The 24603-nt window shown below is 42.9% G+C and overlaps 1 protein-coding gene across 25 annotated transcripts in view; it reads left to right on the top strand.

Annotated features, from left to right (window-relative positions):
- Positions 1 to 24603, top strand: part of PTK2 (protein tyrosine kinase 2) — a 340227-nt gene that overhangs the window by 307902 nt on the left and 7722 nt on the right. For 12 of the 25 annotated variants that reach the window (XM_055349579.2, XM_055349577.2, XM_055349578.2 and 9 more), the window contains 4 exons: positions 3672 to 3734; positions 14910 to 14949; positions 16009 to 16115; positions 21962 to 22117. In XM_055349579.2, the coding sequence (XP_055205554.2) occupies positions 3672 to 3734; positions 14910 to 14949; positions 16009 to 16115; positions 21962 to 22117 (366 nt within the window). Of the gene's footprint in view, positions 1 to 3671; positions 3735 to 14909; positions 14950 to 16008; positions 16116 to 21895; positions 22118 to 24603 lie in introns of all 25 variants that reach the window. The other 13 variants (XM_063709537.1, XM_063709531.1, XM_063709538.1 and 10 more) reach the window with 2 other exon arrangements.

Genomic DNA, 24603 nt, shown 5'->3' with positions numbered 1-24603 from the left:
TGCTTGAGGCCAGGAGTTCGAGGCTGTAATGCACTATGATTGTGCCTGTGAATAGCCACTGCACTCTGACCTGGGCAGCAGATCAAGACGCTGTCTCTTAAAAATAGAAACTGTTGGCCTGGCGCGGTGGCTCACACCTGTAATCCCAGCACTTTGGGAGGCCGAGGCGGGCAGATCATGAGGTCAGGTGATCGAGACCATCCTGGCTAACCCAGTGAAACCCCGTCTCTACTGAAAATACAAAAAATTAGCTGGGCGTGGTGGCGGACGCCTGTAGTCCCAGCTACTCAGAAGGCTGAGGCAGGAGAATGGCATGAACCCGGGAGGAAGAGCTTGCAGTGAGCCAAGATCATGCCACTGCACTCCAGCCTGGGAGACAGAGGGAGACTCCGCCTCAAAAAAATAAATAAATAAAAAATGAAAATAAAAACTTGTCCTTCCTGCTACAGTAGAGTCAAACCTAATCACCTCCACTCTCTGTTTAGAGCCCTTCAACAGAACCCCTAAGCAGAACCAGCTCCCAGCTGGTCCCTCAAGTGAATGGGCAGAAGAGGAAAGGATAGTTCCAGAGTTTTTTAAAGTTACAAGAATGGTACAAAGAATTCCCACGTTCCCTTTACCTAGAGTCTCCAGTTGTTAACATTTGACCTCATTTGCTTTGCATATTTGTACATACCATTTTTTCTGAACCATTTGGAAGTAAATACCAGATATCCTGCTTTTTAACTCTTAAATAGTTCAATGTGAATTTCCTAAAAATAAGGATGTTCTCTTAAATAACCATAGCCGAGTTAACCAATGTCAGGAAATTAACAATAATACAATACTGTTAGCTAATCAATGGACTATTCATATTTTACCAGTTGTCCACAGAATGCCCTTTCTAGAAAAAAGTCCCGGATCATGAGTTATATTTAGTTATCACATCTCTTGAGTTTCCTTTAAGCTTGAACAGTTCCTGGATCTTCCCGAAATCTTTCCTGACCTTGATATTTACATTGAGTAATGTTCTGTGAATTGTCAGCCTGGAGTCTGGTCTTCTCAGGTACTTTTTCTCAAAGTCCATTGTGTTTTGGAATATTTTTTCTTAAGCATATCTGGGATGTTTGGGCCCCACAAAGCTGCCTCTTCATTCAGGCAGTGGCAGAACCTCAGCATTCCATGGAATAGGATCTGTGAGTTCTGCTACATGGAATAGGACCGCCCCAGTGAGTTCCCCTTCAGTTGCCAGTTGGAATCAATGTATTACGTGTGTTTGCTTGGTTTCCTTTCTGTCTATTCATGTCTATCTTACCTGTCAGAGAAGATTCTATCCTAGAAGTCAGGAACTACCTACCTCTGAATTTTCTCTTGAGCTATATTTCACACCCAGCCACAGCTGTCCATATCTAATGGGATAGTCCTCTCTGGTAAAAAACACAGCATACTTTCTGCCATAGTCGCCAACTGCATGCCTCTAGGTTTGACTTCCCCTGTATGGGCATTAGTTACATATATCACATCTGCAGTAAGAATTCATTTTTTAAATTATTGTTCCTTGATATTATAGTACATGTAAACACAGTACAATGTTTTAAGTTATGCTCTTCAGAGTTCAGAAATATTTATTCTGAACTTTTCTGGTTTACTCATTGAGAGAGTTCTAACAGAGCAGAGTCTTGCTTAGTCACCCAGGCTGTAGTGCAGTGGTACAATGATAGCTCACTACAGCCTCAAACTCCTGGGCTCAAACCATCGCCCCACCTCAGCCTCTCCAGTAGCTGGGACTCAGGCACACACCACCATTCCCAGCTAATTGTTAAAATTTTTTTCTTTGTAGAGATGAGTTCTCACTATGTTGCCCAGGCTGGTCTTGATATCCTGGCCTCAAAGGGTCCTCCCACCTCAGCCTCCCAGATAGGTGAAATTGCAGGCACACACCACCACACCCAACGCTACATTTGAGGATTTAGGTCATTTTCCATCTATATTTAACTATTGCTTTTAAATGAATATTTTTACATGAAAGGGAACATCTTTTTTTATATAGTAGCATGGAGGTTAATTCAGTCAACACTGATGTGTTGAGTGCGCACCAACCAGGAACTGTGCCAGGCACTAGGGATATGGGGCTGATATACATGAGCTGTTTTGTAATTCTGTTGAATGAACAGATAAGTAAGTTGTGACTTTTGCCCTCTTTGCTTACTCTCTGCTACTGCTGTCAGGGCTGTCTGTTCTGTTTCAGGATGCCTCTGATTATCAGAATGTTTTTCCGTAAGTGATCCAAAATCTGTCCTAAATTCAGGGACAACACACAAGTTTCACCTTTTCCCATATGGAATCCCTGAGGACTGTTAACAACAATCAGCCAGAGCCCCCTTTTAGTGATTAGCCATCAGGAGCTCCTTTACCCACTTCCTGGTAGGAGCTGTTCTCAGACCTCAGACAGCTACCCTCCAGGCACTTGTGCCTGGGAGGGAAGGAAAGGGGGAAGGGAGGAAGAAGGCAAAGGACAGTGCAGGGCCCCTGCCCTGGAAAGTTTGTTTACCTCTGAGCCATCAGAGGATCACTCTTACCTTAATGGTGGCTGCGTCCTTCACCAACTTCCTACTACACCCTGGCACCCACGACTGACCCCGCTTTGATTAGAGATAGTTAAGACAGAGACAAAAAGCCTAGTAGGAACTGGTACAATGAAAAGGGTTTGGGCTACAGCACTGGAATTGGAATTGGAAAAGAAGGGAGAGGTGAAGCTCATTTCTCCATCCCCCACCCAACAAGTGCTTGCAGATGGTGTGCTCAGTGGCAGGCTCAGGTGTGGGAAATAGGAGATACACAGACAAATCAGACATCAAGATGCTCCATCTCTAATGAGGGAAGTAATTATGCCTGATAGGTGCCAACATAGAGGTATCTGTAAGGCACAGGCTAAGAAGCGACCAGCTCTGCTTGAAGAGGGAAATATGCTGCCAAGAAAGGGTGTCTGGCTGAGCCTTGAAGAGTGAACAGAAGTTTTCCAGGAAGAAGTATGTGGCCAGTGTTCCTGGGCAAAGGGGAGGCAGGAGCCACTGTGGCTGAAGGCCCGTAACCCATACTGCGGGAGCGCAGGGTTGTTTTCATGAGGAAAAGCCTTTCTGCCCTGTTCCTTCACCATAAAGGCATGTAGCCTACTTCGTTTATTCTGATATTGGTGAAATTTCCGTACTATTATTTACGTAAAATCTAGATTTCTCTGTTTGGTTTCTATATTCTAGATGCAGTGTGGGAAAACAGTCTTGTAATTGAACTCGTTTGCTACTTTGGCAAGACAGCCAAATCCGTATAAGCCATATTCTGTCAGAAAGCCGCAAGTAATGCCTGATATTTTTATCCTGGGGTTGCGGGTCTCTCAGTGAAGAAGAAAGCCATCTGTGCTACTTGGAATAGAGGTAAAGTGCAGGTTCTCCAGCACTGGGTGGGCCAGTGCAGGTGCCAGTCTGTAAGGTGTGCATGTGTGGAGAGGAATGCAGTTCTTCCCAAGGCAGCTAACCTTCATTTATCATCACTGGAATTTTTTTGAAACGGGGGAACTTTCAACTCTTCTTATTCAGAGGACAATTGTGTTAAAAAGGAAGGAATTTAATACAGAATCTTTCAAAAATTTTCAAATCAAAAATGAAATTGTTTTGATTTTGTTTTAATTTCTTCAGAAACCTGATGTGAGACTCTCTCGAGGCAGTATTGACAGGGAGGATGGAAGTCTTCAGGGTCCGGTAAGCCTGAGTTTTCAGCAGGATTTGATTTCCAGTTCTGTGTGTGGACCATCAGTGTTTAATGTCACAATATATCCAAGTTTACTAATATTTGTAATAGGGAACAGAATATTCTATAAAGTTAACATTTTAAGATTATGAAAATCTATGATGTACAGCCTAGAATTTTTATTCAGATACAGAAGTTTTCTGCACTATTATTGATAAAGGCTTTTTTTTTAACTTTTAGTTTCAGGGGTACATGTACAGATGTGTTATATAAGGAAATCACATGTTGCAAGGGTTTGTTATACAGATCATTTGGCACCCAGGTGATAAGCATAATACCTGATAGGTAGTGTTTTGATCCTCACCCTCCTCTCACCTTCCTCCCACCCTCCTCCCATCCTCCACCCTCAAGTGGGCCCCGGAGTCTGTTGTTCCCTTCATTGTGTCTGTGTGTACTCAGTGTTTAGCTCCCCTTTATAAGTGAGAACATGTGGTATTGGTTTTCTGTTCCTGCATTAGTTCACTTAAGATAATGATAATGACCTCTAGCTCCACCCATGTTGCTGCAGAGGAAATGATCTCATTCTTTTTGTGGCTACGTAGTATTCCATACTGTATACATACCACATTTTCTTTATCCAGTCTATCATTGATGGGTATTGAGGTTGATTCCATGACCTTGTTATTGTGAACAGTGCTGTGATGAATATAAGCATGCATGTGTCTTTATGGTAGAAAGATTTATATTCCTTTGGGTGTGTACCCAATAAGGGGATTGCTGGATCAAATGCTACTTCTGTTTTAAGTTCTGAGACATCACCAAATTGCTTTCCACAGTGACCGAAGTAATTTACATTCCCACCAGCAGTGTCTTAAGTGTTCTATTTCTCCACAACCTTGCATCTGTTAATTTTTTGACTTTTTAATAATAGACATTCTGACTGGTGTGAGATGGCCTCTCGTGGTTTTGATTTGCATTTCTCTAATGATTAGTGATATTGAGCATTTTTTCATATGCTTGTTGGCCATGTTTATGTCATCTTTTGAAAAGTGTCTGTTCATGTCCTTTGCCCACTTTTTAGTGGGGCTGTTTGGTTTTACTTGTTCATTTGCTTTAAGTTCCTTATAGATGCTGGATATTAGACCTTTGTCAGATGCACAGTTTGCAAATATTTTCTCCCATTCTGTGAGTTGTTTATTCTGCTCTTAGTTCCTTTTGCTGTAAAGAAGCTCTTTAGTTTAATTAGGTCCCATTTGTAATTTTGTGTTTGTTGCAATTGCTTTTGGTGTCCTCGTCATGAAATCTTTGCAAGGGCCTATGTCCAGAATAGTATTTCCTAGGTTTTCTTCAAGGGTTTTTATAGTTCTAGGTTTTACATTTACGTCTTTAATCCGTCTTGAGTTGATTTTTGTATATGGTGTAAGGAAGGGTCCCAGTTTTATTCTTTGGCGTATGGCTAGCTGGTTGTCTCAGCACCATTTATTGAATAGGGAGTCCTTTCCCCATTGCTTGTTTTTGCCAACATTGTCAAAGATGAGATGGTTGTAGGTATGAAGTTTTATTTCTAGGCTCTGTATTCTGTTCTATTCGTCTGTGTGTCTGTTTTTGTACCAGTACCATGATGTTTTGGTTACTATAGCCTTGTAGTATAGTTTGAAGTCATGTAATGTAAAGTCCTCAGCTTTGTTCTTTTTGCTTAGGATTGCTTTGACTATTCAGGCTCTTTTTTGGTTCCATATGAATTTTAGAATAGCTTTTTCTAATTCTGTAAAGCATGTTATTGGTAGTTTGATAGGTACAACATTGAATCTGTAAAGCTTTGGGCGGTAGGACCGTATGACCATATGGGCGGTACGACCATACTTTGGGCGGTATGACCATTATAACAATATCAGTTCTTCCTATCCATGAGCATGGAATGTTTTTCCATTTGTTTGTGTCATCTCTGATTTCTTTCAGCAGTGTTTTGTAATTCTTATTGTAGAGATCTTTCACCTCCCTGGTTAGCTATATTCCTGGATATTTTGTGTGTGTGGCTGTTGTAAATGGGATTGCATTCTTGATTCAGCACTCAACTAGATGTTGTTGGTGCAGAGAAATGCTACTGATTTTTGTACATTGATTTTGTACCCTGAAACTTTGCTGAAGTTGTTTATCACAGGAGTCCCCATCTTCCTGGGCCACAGACTGGTATTGGTCCATAGTCTGTTAGGAACTGGGCCACACAGCAGGAGGTGAATGGCGGGCTAGCCAGCATTAATGCCTGAGCTCTTCCTCCTGTCAGGTCAGTGGCAGCATTAGATTCTCATAGGCATGTGAACCCTATTGTGAACTGCGCATGTGAGAGATCTAGATTGCACACTCCTTATGAGACTCTAATGCCTGATGATCTGAGATGGGACAGTTTCATCCCAAAACCATCCCCCACCCCATCCCCTGAGTCCGTGGAAAAATTGTCTTCCACGAAACCTGTCCCCGGTGCCAAAATGATTGAGGACTGCTCGTTTATCAGATCTAGGAGCTTTTGGGCCAAGACTATGGCGTTTTCTATGTATAAAATCATATCATCTACAAACACAGAAGTTTGATCTCTTCTCTTCCTATTTGGATGCCTTTTATTTCTTTGTTTTGCCTGATTGCTCTGCCTAGGACTTCCAGCACTAATGTTGAATAGATATGGTAAGAGTGGGCATCCTGGTCTTGTTTCAGTTCTTCAGGGGAGTGCTTCCAGCCTTTGCCCATTCATTCAATATGATATTGGCTGTGGGTTTGTCATAGATGGCTCTTATTATTTTGAGTTATGTTCCTTCATTACCTAGTTTTTTGAGGGTTTTTAACATGAAGTGAGGTTGAATTTTATTGGAAGCTTTTTTTTTTCATCTACTGAGATAATTCTGTGGTTTTTGTTTTTACTTCTGTTTATGTGATGAATCACATTTAATTGATTTTCATATGTTGAACCAACCTTGCATCCCGGGGGTGAAGCCTACTTGTTTGTGGTGGATTAGCTTTTTGTTGTGCTGCTGCTGGATTCGTTTTGCCAGTATTATGTTGAGGAATTTTGTATCTATGTTCATCAGGGATATTGGCCTGAAGTTTTCTTTTTTTGTTGTTTCTGCCAGGTTTGGGACTCAGAATGATTCTGGCCTCATAGAATGAGTTAGAGAGGAGTACCTCCTCCTCAATTTTTTGGAATGGTTTTAGTAAGAGTGCTACCAGCTCATCTTTGTACATCTGTTAGAATTCAACTGTGAAGCCATCTGGTCCTGGGCTTTTGGTGGTTGATAGGCTATCTATTACTGATTCAATTTCAGAGCTCATTATTGGTCTGTTCAGGGATTCAGTTTCTTCCTGGCTCAGTCTTGGGAATGTGTATGTGTCCAGGAATTCATCCATATCTTCTAGATTTTCTAGTTCATGTGCATAGAGGTGTTCATAATGTTCTATGATAGTTCTATGTATTTTTCTGTGGGGTTGGTGGTAATGTCCCCTTTGTCATTTCTGATTGTATTTATTTGGATCTTCTCTCTTTTTTTAATTAGTCTAGCTAGTGATCAGTCATTCTTATGTATTCTTTCAAATAACCAATTTCTGGTTTCATTTATCTTTTGCATGGTTTTTCATGTCTCAGTTTCATTTAGTTCAGCTCTGATTTTGGGTATTTCTTGTTTTCTGTTAGCTTTGGGGTTGATTTGCTCTTGTTTTTCTAGTTCCTCAAGGTGTGATGTCAGGTTATTAATTTGAGATCTTTTTAACTTTTTGTTGTAGATGTTTAGCACTATAAACTTTCTTCTTAACACTGCCTTAGCTGTGTTCAAGAGATTCTAGTGTGTTGTATCTTTGTACTTATCAGTTTCAAAGAATTTCTTGATTTCTGCCTTACCCAGAAGTCATTCAGGAGCAGGTTGTTTAATTTCCACGTAATCATATGGTTTTGAACAATCTTCTTAGTACTGATTCTATTTTTATTGTGCTGTGGTCCTAGAGTGTGGTTGGTGTGATTTTGGTTTTTTTTTTTAATTAGCTATAGAATTGTTTTATAGCCAATTGTGTGGTTTATTTTAGAGTATGTACCATGTGCAGATGAGAAGAATTTATATTCTGTTGTTTAATAAAGGCCTTTTAGTAATAAGCCAAACTCTTTGTGACCTAAAGAAATATGTACATCACTTCTCAGCCTTTTGGCTAAGATCAAGTGAAGAAATATATACACATATTAGCCGTTGTTAACACACGCTGTCATTTGCTAAATTTTTTGTTGTTGTTGTTTTCGTTTTTGTTTTGAGACAGAGTCTTGCTCTGTCACCCAGAGCTGGAGTACAGTGGCGTGATAACCTCCGCCTCCCAGTTTCAAGCGATTCTTGTGCCTCAGCCTCCCAAGTAGCTAGGACTACAGGCACGTGCCACCACGTGTAGCTAATTTTTGAATTTTTAGTAAAGACAGGGTTTCACAATGTTGGCCAGGCTGGTCTCAAACTCCTGACTTCAAGTGATCCGCCTGGCCCATTTGCTAAATTTTTATGCTCTTACTACATGGTTGTAAAAGTCTCCAGAATCACAGAAAATTTGTTCAAGCAATATTTTTTTTTCTGGATGTAGCAGGGGGAGAATGCCTGAAATTCTCTTTAAAGAACTAGCTTACGATTATTCCAATTATATTTAACCTATTTATGCCTAGTGTTCCATTATTGGAACGCTAAGCTTGTGAGAGTTATTTATATCCTACTGCTCAAGGTCATTGCCAGTGTCTGATTTTTCCACACCAAAAAATTTGCAACCTCCAGCATAAATAGGTTAAAGCCTGCTAGAAATAGGACTTATTTTCACACCAATTCTCACTCCTTCTTAACGTTTTAGGACCAACTGCTTTTTTTTTTTTTATTTTTTTTTTTGAGACGGAGTCTCGCTGTGTCGTCCAGGCTGGAGTGCAGTGGCACTATCTCGGCTCACTGCAAGCTCCACCTCCCGGGTTCATGCCATTCTCCTGCCTCAGCCTCCCGAGTAGCTGCGACTACAGGCGCCTGCCACCATACCCGGCTAATTTTTTGTATTTTTAGTAGAGACGGTGTTTCACTGTGTTAGCCAGGATGGTCTCGATCTCCTGACCTCGTGATCCCCCCCGCCTCCGCCTCCCAAAGTGCTGGGATTCCAGGCGTGAGCCACCGCACCCGGCCAACTGCTTGTTATACATTAGTCTCTTCAACATAAGGAAACAGCCAATTTGGGGTTGGTTGGCTCTCGTTTTTCTAGTTCCTCAGGGTGTGATGTTAGGTTATTAATTTGAGTAATTTGAGATCTTTTTTTTTTTTTTTTTTGAGACGGAGTCTCGTGCTGTCACCTAGGCTGGAGTGCAGTGGCAGGATCTCGGCTCACTGCATCTTCTGCCTACCAGGCTCAAGAGATTCTCCTGCCTCAGCCTCCCAAGTAGCTGGGATTACAGCCACCTGCCTAATTTTTGTATTTTTAGTAGAGACGGGGTTTCACCATGTTGGCCAGGCTCGTCTTGAACTCCTGACTTCCAGTGATCCACTCGCCTTGGCCTCCCAAAGTGCTGGGATTACAGGCGTGAGCAACCGCGCCCAGCTGAATTTAAGATCTTCTTAATCTTACTAATTTGAGCAAACCAACGCCAAATTTCCATCAGCAGATGTCTGTTTAAGTTAAATGCAGATTTCCTTAAACATTTGCTGTGCCTGTCAGGTAGCAGACTTACGGAGTTAAAGTTTTACCCTAATAAGGGTGAAACTACTGAGTTGACTTCTAGTCACAGGTGTGTATGCAACTGTCAACACTTACCTTAAAATCTTGCAAACATTTTTTCTATATAAAATAGCACCCAGTCGGGCACAGTGGCCGACATTCTTTAGTTCATGAGCAAGAAGGTTGCATTATCAGCCATTTAACATTCCCATACACTGAGCTCCTTCCTTGTATTGAAGAGACAAATGCATAAAAAGCAGTTGGTCCTAAATTGTTAAGAAGGAGTGAGAATCGGTGTGAAAATAAGTCCTATTCAAGATACTAGCTATTTAGAACGCTGCTAATAGGAAATTTGTTAGATAAGGAAAATTATTTGTGTTCCAGTGTGTGGCCCACAGAAGGTACTCAGAAAAAAATGTAAGTTTGTTAATCAAACCTGGATAGAAGGATTATGCAGAACTGCTTTATTAATAAGAACTTGTGGCCAGGAGCGATGGCTCACGCCTGTAATCCCAGCACTTTGGGAGGCCGAGGCAGGTGGATCACCTGAGGTCAGGAGTTCGAGACCAGCCTGGCCAACATGGTAAAACCCCGTCTCTACTAAAAATACAAAAAAGTTAGCCGGGCGTGGTAGCGGGTACCTGTAATCCCAGCTACTCAGAAGGCTGAGGCAGGAGAATCGCTTGAACCCGGGAGGCGGAGGTTGCAGTAAGCCGAGATTGTGCCATTGGACTCCAGCCTGAGCCAAAAGAGCAAAACTCTGTCTTAGAAAAAAAGAACTTCTAAGACAATCAGATGACACATGATGGGCCCACCTAAGATCTCAGTTTGCTTTGTGCCAGGTGGAGGCAATAGTAAGAGTGCTTAGTGCTAACTGAGGTCCTGGCTTAGTACTACAAGGTACTGTGTCGCATCACTCTTGACACATCGGGTACTGTCGTCATCCACATTTCACAAATGAGTAGACCAGGGCTCAAAGAAAACTTGCCTAAGTGCCCCCATTTATGCACATGTAGCCAGCCTTGCTCAACAGACTTCACTGCCTTCCTGGGGACTGTTAACACGCTATGACCATTTCTGTTTTTTTTCCCTTTTGTGCTTTCCTAAAGATGATAATTTGGTTTTGGCCCCATTTTGTGAAACACTCCAGCTTTAACACTTTTAGAAATGTGCCACGGCTTCAGGGAGAACCCTTTGACTAGAAAGCCATGTAGATTATAAATGGATGTGAACTAGTTAGTAAACATTAATAACTGGCTAGTGGAAAATTGATCCCATCACTGTGCATAAAAAGTAAAATTTTATTTAGACTTTAATACACAGGTTGACAGCATGTTCATTTTGTGATGACAACCTAGTTGTCTTATTAGGTAAGTGTTATTAGCCTCAGTTTACAAATGGAAAAACCAAAGCCCCTAACAGCTCTGCAGCTTTTCCAAAGTAAACAGCTGGTTCCGCACAGAACCATGCACGAGGCCTAGCTCCACACACTCATACTGTCAGACTTCTGAAGCAGAGTCTCTCCTTTTCTGTACCTGAGTACCCGAGCAGGTTGTACGTGAGCACACATTGGCTAGATTACTCCAGGATGTTCTGAGAATAGGATTTTCTAGTTCATTAAACTTTCTTGTTACCCGAGTATCAACCAGAAAGTTCTTTGTATTTTTAAACCTTTTAAAATGAGCATGGGGCCAGGCGCGGTGGCTCACACCTGTAATCACAGTACTTTGGGAGGCCAAGGCGAGCAGATCACCTGAGGTCAGGAGTTCAAGACCAGCCTGGCCCACATAGTGAAACCCTGTCTCTACTAAAAATACAAAAATTACCCAGGCATGGTGGTGCACACCTATAATCCCAGCTACTTGGGAGGCTGAGGCAGGAGAATCACTTGAACCTGGGAGGCAGAGGTTGCAGTGAGCCAAGATCGCACCACTGCACTCCAGCCTGGGCGACAGAGCAGGAGTCCGTCTCAAAAAAAAAAAAAAAAAAAACATGGGGAGCACTCAGCTGGCCGTGAGCTGGCTGACTGGAAACAGGCACCACATAAATTTAAAAATTTTTTAAATTAAAAAAAAAAAAGGGCATGGGTTTTATTGCCTGAAGCAGTGAGTACAGCACAGCCAATTGTCTGTTGTTAAAGTATTGGCCCGTTTCCAGCATTCCCTGCCCTCACGCCTCTCTATCTGCCCTGACCACCTTGCTGTTCCTCACACATTCGGTTTGCCCTACTGGACTCCTCCCTCTCGAAGCTACTCTTCTCCCAGGTTGCTACAAGGCTTCCCTTTCAGGGATCACTTTCTTAGAAGGCCTGACCTTCCTACTTAAAACTGCAGCTTTGGTCTGGAGTAGTGGCTCACGCCTGTAATCCCAGCACTTGGGGAGGCCAAGATGGGTGGATCGCTTGAGTTCGAGAGCTTGAAACCAGCCTGGGTAATATGGCAAAACCTTGTCTCTACAAAACATATAAAAACTAGCCAGGTGTGATGGCATGCACCTGTGGTCCCAGCTCCCAGCTACTCAAAAGGCTGAGGCAGGAGCATCACTTGAGCCCAGGAAGTCGAGTCTACAGTGAACAAAGATCATGCCACGGCACTGCAGCCCAGGTGACAGAGTAATACCCTGTCTCAGAAAAATAAAAATAAGGGCCAGGCGCAGTGGCTTATGCCTGTAATCCCAACACTTTGGGAGGCCCACGTGGATGGATCACTTGAGGTCGGGAGTTTGAGACCAGCCTGGCCAACATGGTGAAACCCCGTTTTTACCAAAAATACAAAAACATAGCCAGGCATCGTGGCGGGCGTTTGTAATCCCAGCTACTCAGGAGGCTGAGGCAGGAAAATCACTTGAACCTGGGCTGCAGAGGTTGCAGTGAGCCAAGATTGTGCCACTGCACTCCAGCCTGGGCGACAGAGTGAGACTCTGTCACTCACTTAATCAATCAACCAATACCAAAAAACGTGTAGTTCCTCTCCTTCTATCCCAGCCATCTCTTTGTGGGACACAGCTTCTCCTAACAGAACACAGAATATACTAATACATGTTCATTGTTTATTATCTGTCTCCTTCCACTGCATTGTTAGCTGTTTGCTCCCCAGGCAGGATCTTTGTTTTATACCTAGAACAGTGCTAGAACAAAGCGGATGTTCAATAACTGTTCATTGAACAAATGAATGATATGATAGTGATATATAAAGTAGAAAGCGCTACACAAAAATAAGTTGATATGGTATCATTCTTCATACCTTCAAGCTCAGACTTTTTGCAAGTCTTTAAAATCAGAGGTGTTAAATGACATGCTGAAAACAACTTGATTGTGTGAGGGAGGAACAATTTTAATTTTGTGTGCTATTTTTATAGCACTTGTAAAGAAGTGGATCTCTTTTCAATAGAAAGTAAAGTGTCTTAGGTTATATCTATTAGCTAGTTCATTATTTTAAAGTAAGCAAGAAAAGTCTTTCTTTTCAAAAGTAGAACATAGTTCCAAAAAGATTTTTTTCCAGGTAGTTAGCCTCAGAAAGACTATTTTAAGTGCAGTTTCAGGTATGACAACTTGAAGGAGAACTGGTGTTAAGTGAAACTTTATCCTATGCCTGGGACAGAAGTTCTGGGCTGTGGTTTGGCTTCTCTGGCTTGGCCTAGAACTGATGGAGGTATAACAACAGGTCCTGACACACACAGTGCTTTGGGGGTGATGACAATGTAGGCCCATGGGAATCTACACACCCAGTGCTACCAAGCCCCTTCCCATCATTTTTCTGGTTGTACCTGTTTTTGTGATAAGGATAGTTGGGAGGCCAGGCAGGAGAGGATGCAGACACTGGGAAGTCCTGGGATTTTAAACCCTTTAGAGGTCAACTGGAGACATCCATATAAGAACATTTCAAATTTTTTTTATTTGTATAAATTTAAGGTGTATAAGTGCAGTTTTTTTACATGGATATATTGTATAGTGGTGAAGTCTGGGCTTTTAGTATAACCATCACACAAATAGTGTACATTATACCCATTAAGTCATTTTTTTTTTTTTTTGAGATGGAGTCTCCCTCTGTTGTTGCCCAGGCTGGAGTGCAGTGACGTGATCTCGGCTCACTGCAATTTCCGCCCCCGCCAGGTTCAAGCAATTCTCCTGCCTCAGGCCTCCCAAGTAGCTGGGATTACGGGCACACACCACCACACCTGGCTTTTTTTTTTTTTAAGTAGAGACGGGGTTTCACCATGTTAGCCAGGATGGTCTCGACCTCCTGACCTTGTGATCCACCCGCCTCAGCCTCCCAAAGTGCTGGGATTACAGGCGTGAGCCACTGCGCCTGGCGCCATTAAGTAATGTCTTAACGCTGTTCCCCCCCGCCCCCGCCCCCACCGACCCCGGCAACTCTTCGAAGTCCCCAGTGACTATTCCACATTCTTACGTATGTGTATACGCATTATTTAGCTCCCACTTATGAGAACATGCAGGATTTGGTTTTCTGTTTGTAAGTTGTTTCACCTAAGATAATGGCCTACACATTACTGCATCCATCCCCACTGCTGCAAAAGACAGGAATATGTATATATATTTATTAATTAATTAATTTATTTATTTTTTTGAGACAGAGTCTTGCTCTGTTGCCCAGGCTGGAGTGCAGTAGCACGATCTTGGCTCACTGCAACCTCTGCCTCCTGGCTCACTGCAACCTCTGCCTCCTGGGTTCAAGCAGTCGTCCTGCCTCAACCTCCCAGGTAACTGGGATTACACCCATGTACCACCACGCCCAGCTAATTTTTGTGTTTTTAGTAGAGACAGGATTTTGCCATGTTGGCCAGGCTGGTCTTGAACTCCTGACCTAAGGTTATCGCCCATTTTGACCTCCCAGAGTGCTGGGATTACAGGCATGAGCCACCATGCCCAGCCAATTGTATTCTTTTTTGTGGTTAAATAGTATTCCATTGTGTACATACACCACATTTTTTTAATCCAGACATTCATTGATGGACACTTAGGTTGATTCTGTATCTTGGATATTGGGAGTAGTGCCATGATAAACATAGCAGTGCAGGTATCTTTTTGATACAATGATTTGTTTTCCTTTGGGCGTATATGCTGTCATGGGATTGCTGGATTGAATGGTAGTTCTATTTTGAGTTCTTTGATAAGTAGTTCTATTTTGAGTTTTTCTAGTTCATTTTCCATAGAGGTTGTACTAATTTACATTCTCCTCAGCTGTGTAAGAACATTTTAAATGGGTTATGACCACTGTGTTTGTGGTTCCAGAGTGTCCCATGCTTGCTTCTCTCACAGCCCTTTCCACACATGCTATTGGCATCATTTGCTTATTTGCCTGATCCCCCACCCCAACTGAGACCTTATGCAGAACCCTGTTTTGTTCATTTTGATACACTAGAATCTAGCCTAGAAGTTCAAGGGGGTGGATAGACAGGGTGGGAGAGAGAGGTCATTACTCAATTGTATATACCAGTGCATTGACTGAACTTTTCTTTTCCCACAGATTGGAAACCAACATATATATCAGCCTGTGGGTAAACCAGGTAAAGAAGAAAAGAATTGGGCGGAAAGAAGTTAGTTTAATTTGATGAAAGCAGGTTTTGAATGTATATGGTGTCATAGCTTTGGAATACCCTCATGGTTAATTTTTCCTCTACAGACCACAGCAAGTACGATGTTTACCACATTCAGCTCATTACTAGAGTATTGGGAAAAAGAATTTGTTGGTATAATGCATCAGAAATACCTCCTTAGGGTTTCAGTGAGCCGAGATCACGCCACTGCACTCCAGCCTGGGCGACACAGCAACACTCGGTCTCCAAAAAAAAAAAGAAAGAAAGAAATGCCTCCTTAGAATGCAAGATTAGTGTCTTTTGTAAGAACAGCAGTACGCATTTATTTAGCAGTGGTTTCTTTCTCTTTCCTTTTTTTTTTTTGGATACAGAGTCTCACTCTGTCACCCAGGCTGGAGTGTAGTGGTGTGATCTCAGCTCACTGCAACCTCCACCTCCCAGGTTCAAGCAATTCTCCTGCCTCAGCCTCCCGAGTAGCTGGGACTATGGTGCACACCACCATGCCTGGCTAATTTTTTTTTTTCTTTTCTTTTCTTTTTTTTTAATTTTACTAGAGATGGGGTTTCATCGTGTTGCCCAGGCTGGTCTTGAACTCCTGAGGTCAGGCATCCGCCCCCCTCAGCCTCCCAAAGTGCTAGGGATTACCGGCGTGAGCCACTGTGCTCAGCCTTCTTTCTCTTTTTTTTATTTTTTTGAGACGGAGTTTTGTTCTTGTTGCCTAGGCTAGAGTGCAATGGCACGATCTTAACTCACCGCAACCTCCACCTCCTGGGTTCAAGCGATTCTCCTGCCTCAGCCTCCTGAGTAGCTGGGATTACAGGCATGTGCCACCACACCCAGCTAATTTTGTATTTTTAGTAGAGATGGGGTTTCTCCGTGTTGGTCAGGCTAATCTCGAACTCCTGACCTCAGGTGATCTGCCCGCTTCAGCCTCCCAAAGTGCTGAGATTATAGGCATGAGCCACTGCCCCCAGCCTCTTAATCTTTCTTAACGCACATGACTTAATGGGAATCATTCTCTCTCACCAGATCCTGCAGCTCCACCAAAGAAACCGCCTCGCCCTGGAGCTCCCGGTCATCTGGGAAGCCTTGCCAGCCTCAGCAGCCCTGCTGACAGCTACAACGAGGGTGTCAAGGTGGGCATCTGAGCCTGTGCAGCACCTTCTGCTTGCAGGATTTGTGGTGTCCCCTAGTTCTCAGTTGACCGTGTTCATGTCATAGAGTGGAGTTGGTGCTGAAAATAGAACAGTGCAGAGTGGAGCTGCAGTGAGACCCAGGAGTCAATTGGTCTGGTTCTGAACCTCTCTGAGAGTCAGGGAAAAGCTTTATGCAAACATTTTCTTTTCCATTTTCCTCTCAGTGTAATAGATTTTAGGAACTCAGTCAGATTCTGATTTTCTACATACATCTTCCTCTAATCAGACAGAATGTTTTCTTTAGAACAAAGTGCCAAGATTGTTTCTGGTTTTAAAAATTAATTAAATCAGAATGCTTGGGGTAAGTGAGGACTTTTTGTAGGCTCCAAGTTTATAAGTGTGGCTTCATGGAAGACTTATTTATTTTCCATTTAAAGTTAGAATTGGGTTTGTAAAAGCAATGTATGCTAAGTAGAGCCATCCTCAAACCAAGGGGAGTGTTTGACTCAGGCACAAACAACCACAAGCTTCTGAGTTTGGCAGTCAGAAGTCAGGTGCAGCCTGCCCTGCGGGGTGCCAGCTGGAACTGTTGGCGCCTGTGACTCTCCTGGGTCCCCACCAGCCCTCACCGAGTGCTGGAGCCACTAGAGCAGCAGCCCTCCTCCCTGAGAGATCTGACGGAGGAGGCTCTTCTTTTCTAGCCTGTGTCCTGTAAGGAGATGGGATCTTTTTACTTTCCACTTAAAATGACAAATTACCTCTCAAAATAGACGCTATTTCTCAATTGTCATATACCTTTTATTCACATTTTAATATCTCTAAAATTGGGATGGTGTTTTTGTTTAATTGGCAGCATTTTTTTTTGCTTTCTTAGTGGTTCATTAAAAAATGATGCATCTTGAGCTAGGTGTGGTGGCTCATGCCTGTAATCCCAGCATTTCGGGAGGCCAAGACAGGCGGATCACAAGGAGTTCAAGACCAGCCTGGCCAACATGGTGAAACCCCGTCTCTACTAAAAATACAAAAAAATTAGCTGGGCGTGGTGGTGCATGTCTGTAATCCCAGCTACTCAGGTGGCTGAGGCAGGAGAATCACTTGAACCCAGGAGGTGGAGGTTGCAATGAGTCGAGATCATGCCATTGCACTCCAGCCTGGGCGACAGAGCAAGATTCCGTCTCGAGGTTAAAAAAAAAAAAAAAAAGATGCATCTTATAGTGGAAGACATCTTAAAATCCAAAAAATGTCATATCAGGTTAAGATAAACTTTGCTTTACCAATAACCACCATTTATTGACTGTTGTCCCTTTACCAAGTTCTGTGGCAGTCCTTTTTCATGTATTATCAGTTCTCATGTCAGCCTCACAGGATTGGTGGTGGTATCATTTCTCAGTTGACCAAGGCTCACAGAGATTAAGCAGTTGTTCAAGGTTACACAGCCTCCACATAGCTGAGCTGTGCTTGGCCGCAGGCTTGGCTGAGCACATACTTGACTAAAAGGCACTCGCCTCCAAAGCTGAAGCTTCGTTAGATGTAGATACATTGTTGTCTTCTCAGAGTCATCAGAAAGTTAGTCCAGGGTAAGAAAAAAATGTCATCTCCAGGCCCAGAGGGATAGCCTGCAGCTTAGAGGGCACAGGTTTGCCAGTGTTCATTGAGGAGGTGACCAGAGGGTGAATGGGCAGCCACTGGCACAAACTAGCCTGCTCTCTATGGCCACGCCAGGCCTCTGTGGCCATAGTGAAAGTACCAACTGGGCTAGGGATGCCTCTGCCCTTAGGGTTGGTGCCCAGAGTTCATGCCAGCGGCTTGTAAGTGCCTGGGAATCAGGAACTTCCTCAGTTCACCAGGCCTCCAAGCCCCAGGATACCTCCTGACAGTTCTGTTAAAGACACACTGAGTCTTCTCCAGGGAAAATTGAGGAAGGACACACCCTTCCCAATATTGGCTTCTTTCAATAAATTTCTAAAAAGGAGCCAGACATGGTGGCGCACCTCTGTGACTATAGTCCCAGCTACTCGGGAGGCTGAGGAAGGAGGATCACTTCAGCCCAGAAGTTAGAATCTGGCCTGCGCAACATAGTGAGACCCCATCTCTTTAAAAAAGGAAAAGGGGACAGAATGAGATTAATGAATTATTTATTTTCATAAGCCAAAAGAACAGACTTTCAAAATGGCTTGTATTACAATGAAAAACCAACTTTACAGGTAGATCGGTACCACCTTAGAATTCTGACATCATTATGAAACATGTTTCACAGCTGGAATAACATAACGAATACATATAATTAGGACAGGGTATGAAGCAAATTGAAATCTTGAAAATAATATGTGTACTTACATTAAGTAAAGATTCCCGCCCCCCGCCCCCCGAGACAGAGTCTCACTCTGTTGCCCAGGCTGGAGTGCAGTGGTGCGATCTCGGCTCACTGCAAGCTCCGCCTCCCGGGTTCACGCCATTCTCCTGCCTCATCCTCCCAAGTAGCTGGGACTACAGGCACCCGCCACCACGCCCGTCTTTTTTTTTTTTTTTTTTTTTTGGTATTTTTAGTAGAGACGGGGTTTCACCGTGTTAGCCAGGATGGTCTCAATCTCCTGACCTTGTGATCCACCCGCCTTGGCCTCCCAAAGTGCTGGGATTACAGGCATGAGCCACCGCACCCGACCTAAGTAGATTTTTAAATAATATGAAATATACACCTCTGTTTCTTCATTGTCTGCTTGGTAGAGGTCATTGAATCCATCCTAAAAGAACAGTATTGTTCTAATACCGCAATGCAGCTAGGCACAGTGGCTCACGCCTGTAATTCCAACACTGAGAGGCCAAGGCAGGTGGATTGGTTGAGACCAAGAGTGCCAGACCAGCCTGGCCAACATGGCAAAACCCCGTCTCTACTAAAAATACAAACATTAGCCGTGCATAGTAGTGTGACCCTATAATTCCAGCTGCTCAGGGGGCTGAGGCACAAGAATCGCTGGAATCCAGGAGGCGGTGGTTGTGGTGAGCTGAGATCACACTACTGCACTCCAGCCTGGGTGACAGAGCGAGATTCTGCCTAAAAAAAACTAATACTAAAATATTTATCTTTATGTATAACTAAAATAATTCATCCAAATAACAGCCAGAATCAGTCTCAAATTTTCCTAGGTAGCACTGCATTTTGGTTCTTAACTGAGTCTTTAAGCATCAACCTAAGTGGCTGGAATTGGCTTCATCTATAGAGGGTTTATCAACTGCCTGCCAAGGAGCTTCCAAGTTGTCAAGCTCCAGAAAATAGAAAACCATTAGGATGTCTTTCCAAACAGCTTTTCCTTCTGGAATGTCACTGTGAATGGTCCCTAGAAGCATTATGACAGTGCCCCTCTACCACAAGAATTGGGCAAAGGGTAAAGTAGAAAAGGACAGAAGCTTTAAACAGGTGACAACCTCCCTAGAATTATAGAATTGTCTATTTCTTCTTGATGAAACACCCTGTGGCCCCCTCCTCAAGAAGCCTTGTTGATGTAGTTTGAACTGGTACATCCTATGAAGTTAAACAGAAGACCACACTGTGACTCTCAGTGCAGAAAATAAAATACAGGAAGTCATCTCTTAGAAATGATGTGGTTATAGTAGGATAGCCCTGGCTTGAGCTTTAGAGAAAACACATTAAATAAAACTGCTCAGTTTCAAGTAGTAGAACCTAATCATAAGAATCAGCTCAAAAAAGGGGTTTCTGTTCTACTTTTGTTTTTTGTTTTTAAAATAAGCTCCCAATGTGTGTGTGTATGTGTTTTTTTGTTTGTTTGTTTGTTTTTTGAGACACAGTGTCGCTCTGTTGCCCAGGCTGGAGTACAGTGGCACAATCTCAGCTCACTGCAACCTCTGCCTCCCAGGTTCAAATGACTCTCCTGCCTCAGCCTCCCGAGTAGCTGGGATTACAGGGATGCACTACCATTACCCTGCTAATTTTTGTATTTTTAGTAGAGACAGGGTTTGACCATGTTGGCCAGGCTGGGCCTAATATCTTTAAATTCAGCCCCAAGTCAGGAATCTTTATGCTAGCATTATGGCTAGATGATGAAGTGGATCTCAAGGATGTTGAGGGGCCGGGCTTGGGAATTGAGGCTGCTGCAGTTTCTCCTGAATCTATGAGAATTCAGATGGGCACTTTTCAGTAATTAAAACCATATGTCCTCCTCCTCGTTTCTTTTTGAAGAGCTCTCATTCTGTTGACCTTGCACTGCTGCTGGATTGTTCCTCGGGCTTTGCATGTTCCCTGCATTTGTTTTGTAACTGAGCATGGTGCATGGCAGACCTCTCTATGCAGTGTGCTGGGGCAGTGAGCAGGTGGCACAGTAGCCACACCCTGGCAACAGTAGCCACACCCTGGCAACAGTGAGTGAGAGCTGGTGGGCAGGCTTGGAAACTAGCTCCTTTTTGTTCTGCTCATGTGTTTTTATGGGGGATTTGTCTGATGCCTTTATTAATATTGTTTTTCTTTTTTCCCTTTCTCTGATAAATTCCTTTAACTTTTCCTCACCTTCCGTTCGACAATAGCCATGGAGGGTAAGCACATCGTGTCTTTGTGTGTCTGTCCAGCTCTCTCTATCACACCCGGCTCTCTGCATGTAACTTTGGACTGGAAAGCAGGAAGCCCAAGTGGGAGGGCACTTCGGCCTGCTTTGTCAGCTCTCATGACTGACAGATGCCAAAAGCAGTGTTTATATATGCAAAAGAATGAGACATGTACATCTTTGCAGTAAATGAATTATTCTTGTGCTTTTCTATCTCATACCCAGACTTTGGAACAACCAAGAATTAATCTGTTCCAGATTACTTGGGCAAAAGCACCCAAGGGTTCAGAAATGGGAACTTATATTTAGACTGAGCACTGGCATCAGGTTCACGATTGAACTATATGTACTACAAGTTAGTCTTTTTTAAAAAGTGTGTGTGTGTGTGTATATATATATATATATATATATGTATTCCATTTTATGCTGGTATAATTCTAACCAGTTGGAATTTTTAAATACTGCTGAAGATTTCCCAAAGGCCCTCATGTTATTCCACCATCAGTGCTCAAGTTATCTTAGTAACATTTGTTGATGTCTCTTCTGTGCCCAGGCCCTAGGTGGACATTGTTACATCTTTGGCCTCATCTTCCCTGATCACAGTTGCCCGGGCGAGAGAGCTGAGGCTTTATAAGCGTAGGCCCAGGTGCTTTCCAGCAGTCAGCACAGAGCTGGCTGAAACCGGGGTCTTGGGCAGAGAGGCTCCTAGCGACACCACTGCTGCTTTGACTTCAGTCACGACCTGCAAACAGATGCTATCCCCTTAAAGTGCATTCATATGTCAGCTTTTTATAATTGTACAAAGAACATGTTTCCATTAGGCGGCTGAGGGCAGCTAAGCTGAGCCATACCATTTTCACTGCAGAATTCAAACTAAGTGGAAATCCTTATAGTCTTCATATAGAATGTTTGACTCTTTAGCCAAATAGGTAATTTTGTCTAAAATTCAGTAAATTCTCAGATGGATTATTATCTTGTGGTAAATGATTTTGGGGTGAGGGGACATTGAATCAGGTCTCTGAAAGAATCTGGGGTTTTTAGTATAATATGTATGATTCCATCTCATTTCCTTTAACTGAGCTCAAAGTTAGAAAAAAAATACTGCCTAATTTGTCACTTGGAGGAATTACTTTACTGTCATTCTCAATCTGAACTATATCCCGCACACACAAGAAAATCAATGACCTTCTGCAATCTGCTTTCATCTCTTGTAAACACCCTCTCTAGCTTGATTGTGGTGATCTCACGCCATCTGCTGGAGAGCAGAAAAATGACTGGCTTCTGTGTTGTCAGCTTCAGCCCCAGGAAATCAGCCCCCCTCCTACTGCCAACCTGGACCGGTCGAATGATAAGGTGTACGAGAATGTGACGGGCCTGGTGAAAGCTGTCATCGAGATGTCCAGTAAAATCCAGCCAGCCCCACCAGAGGAGTATGTCCCTATGGTGAAGGTAAAATAGAGTCATTTTGTGTACTGGCAAAAATGTTCTTGTTTCCTGTAAGCTGTGGTGCCAGTTGATAGATGTCTCTAGGTCCCCCCACCCCACCAAAGTCAGAACTGATGCTTTAGAAGCTCTTCACGAAGGCACCATACAGTGACAATGTTAGTGAGAACCGCAGTTATTCTGAATTGCCGTTCCTATCTTGTTTTCTTCTGTCAGTAAACACTAGGATGGGAGTGTCTTGAAGCAGTACACTCTTTTAATAATTACCGCTCACACATAAAGTCTGCAGTGAAAGAGAAAGCTGCAAAAGTATGCTTACAGTATGATGCCATTTAGGTAAACTTGAAAAACATGCAAAATAATCCTGTGTAAGACTTAGGGAGATGTGGTTACGTTGTTGGAGTGCAAAGACAAGTAGAGGAATGATCATTATCAAATTCAGATCCCGCACCTGTGAGGAGGAGCCAGCTGAAGAAAGGTACATTGGGAGGATTTATGTGTGTTGTTTTTCTTAAGCTAAGGGTTGGGTATGTGGGTGTTCACTGAATTTTCTTTTAAAAAGAGTAAAAATAAATAAAAATATCATGCCAGTAAACTAATGTTTTCCAAATTCTGTTCAATGGAGTGGGATCCTAGCAGGCAGTGACAGGTGTCCTGTGAAAAAGGACACTAGGGGCTGAGTGCGGTGGCTCATGCCCATAATCCCAGAACTTTGGGAGGCTGAGGCAGGCAGATCACTTGAGGTCAGAAGTTCAAGACCAGCCTGGCCAACATGGTGAAACCCCATCTCTTTAAAAAAAAAAAAAAGGAGAGAGAGAAAGAAAGAAAGAGGACACTAGGTCCAAGGAAAGTCAGCAGTGGCTCCTTTTAAAGAGTACAGACTGGCATGTTGGTTGCACAGAGGTGTCCTCCAGTTCACAGAGTGTGGTCGAACTTTGCTCTAAGCCAGTATTTCTGAAACGTACTCGAACATACTTTTTTTTCATTGTAGTAATATACACATAACGTAAACTACCATCTTAACCATTTTTAAGCATACATTTCAGAGGCATTAGGTACATTCACAATGTTGTGCCACCATCAGCACCATCCACTTCCATAACCCTTCCCTTGCAAAACTGAAACTCTGTGCATTTGAAACAACCCTCCTCTTTTCCCCTCCCCCAGCCCCTGGCAACCTCCATCCTACTTGCTATCTCTATGAATTGACTACCCTAGGTACCGCTTATCAGTGGAATCATACTGTATTTGTCTTTTTGTGATGGATTTATTTCACTCAGCATAGTATCTCAGAGTTCATCCATGTTGTTGCATGTATCAGAATTTTCTTCCTTTTTAGGGCAGAATGATATTCCACTGTATGTTCACACCACATTTTGTTTATTTACTGAACCATCACAGGGTACTTGGGTTGCTTCCACCTTTCAGTTATCATGAAGAATGCTGCTAGGAACATGGATATACAGATATCTTTTTGAGACCCTGCTTTCATTTCTTTTGAGTGTATACTCAGAATTGCTGGATCACTGATAATTCTATTTTTAATTTTTTGAGGAGCTACCATTCTGTTTTTCAGAGCGGCTGCACCATCTTACATTCCCTCCAACAGTGCACAAGGGTTCCAGTTTCTCCATATTCTCACCAAAACGTGTTATTTTCTGGGGGGTTATTTTGAAGCTTGGGGTTTTGTGTGTGTGTTTTAAAAAATAATTGTCATCCTAATGGATGTGAAGTGTATCTAAGTGTGATTTTGATTTGCATACAGGTCTTGAACATCTGTTTGCTTTTTGAGCGTTTGTGTATCTTTTTTGGAAAAATGTCGTTTTTTTTTTCTTTTTTGGCCTGTTTTTTAAATCATACTGTATTTTGTTGTTGAGTTATAGAATCCTACAATTGTTGTTGTTGGGTTTTTTGTTTTGTTTTGTTTGAGATGGAGTCTCATTCTGTCACCCAGGCTCCCAGGCTGGAGTGCAGTGGCACGATCTTGGTTCACTGCAAACCCCTGCCTCCCAGGTTCAAGCAATTCTCCTGCCTCAGCTTCCCGAGTAGCTGGGACTACAGGCATGCACCACCACACCTGGCTTATTTTTGTATTTTTAGTAGAGACGGGGTTTCACCCTGTTGGCCAAGCTGGTCTCAAACTCCTGACCTCAGGTGATCTGCCTGCCTCGGCCTCCCAAAGTGCTGGGATTACAGGCATGAGCCACTGCACCTGGCCCCTACAACTGTTTTTTAGTATACCTATTAGCAATCTTTGCAACAGCTTCTTATAAACCATCAATGTGGAAAAAGCTGCTTGAAAGTTGTAATGTTTCATGGAAAGCACAGTTAATCCATTCTGGTTCACTTTTTTAAAGTGTATCCACATAACAGTTTTAACCAAAGTTCTTAAGGAGGAACTTGCATGAACCCACAGCCAAGTTTAAACAACTCAACAGTAGATGAAACCATTCAGAATTTTGTACATACTAAGATTTTATATGGTGATTTTA

Source organism: Gorilla gorilla, chromosome 7 (assembly GCF_029281585.2).
Source record: "Gorilla gorilla gorilla isolate KB3781 chromosome 7, NHGRI_mGorGor1-v2.1_pri, whole genome shotgun sequence".
In the NCBI taxonomy this organism is placed as follows: Eukaryota; Metazoa; Chordata; class Mammalia; order Primates; family Hominidae; genus Gorilla; species Gorilla gorilla.
This window is presented reverse-complemented; position numbering and strand designations above follow the sequence as displayed.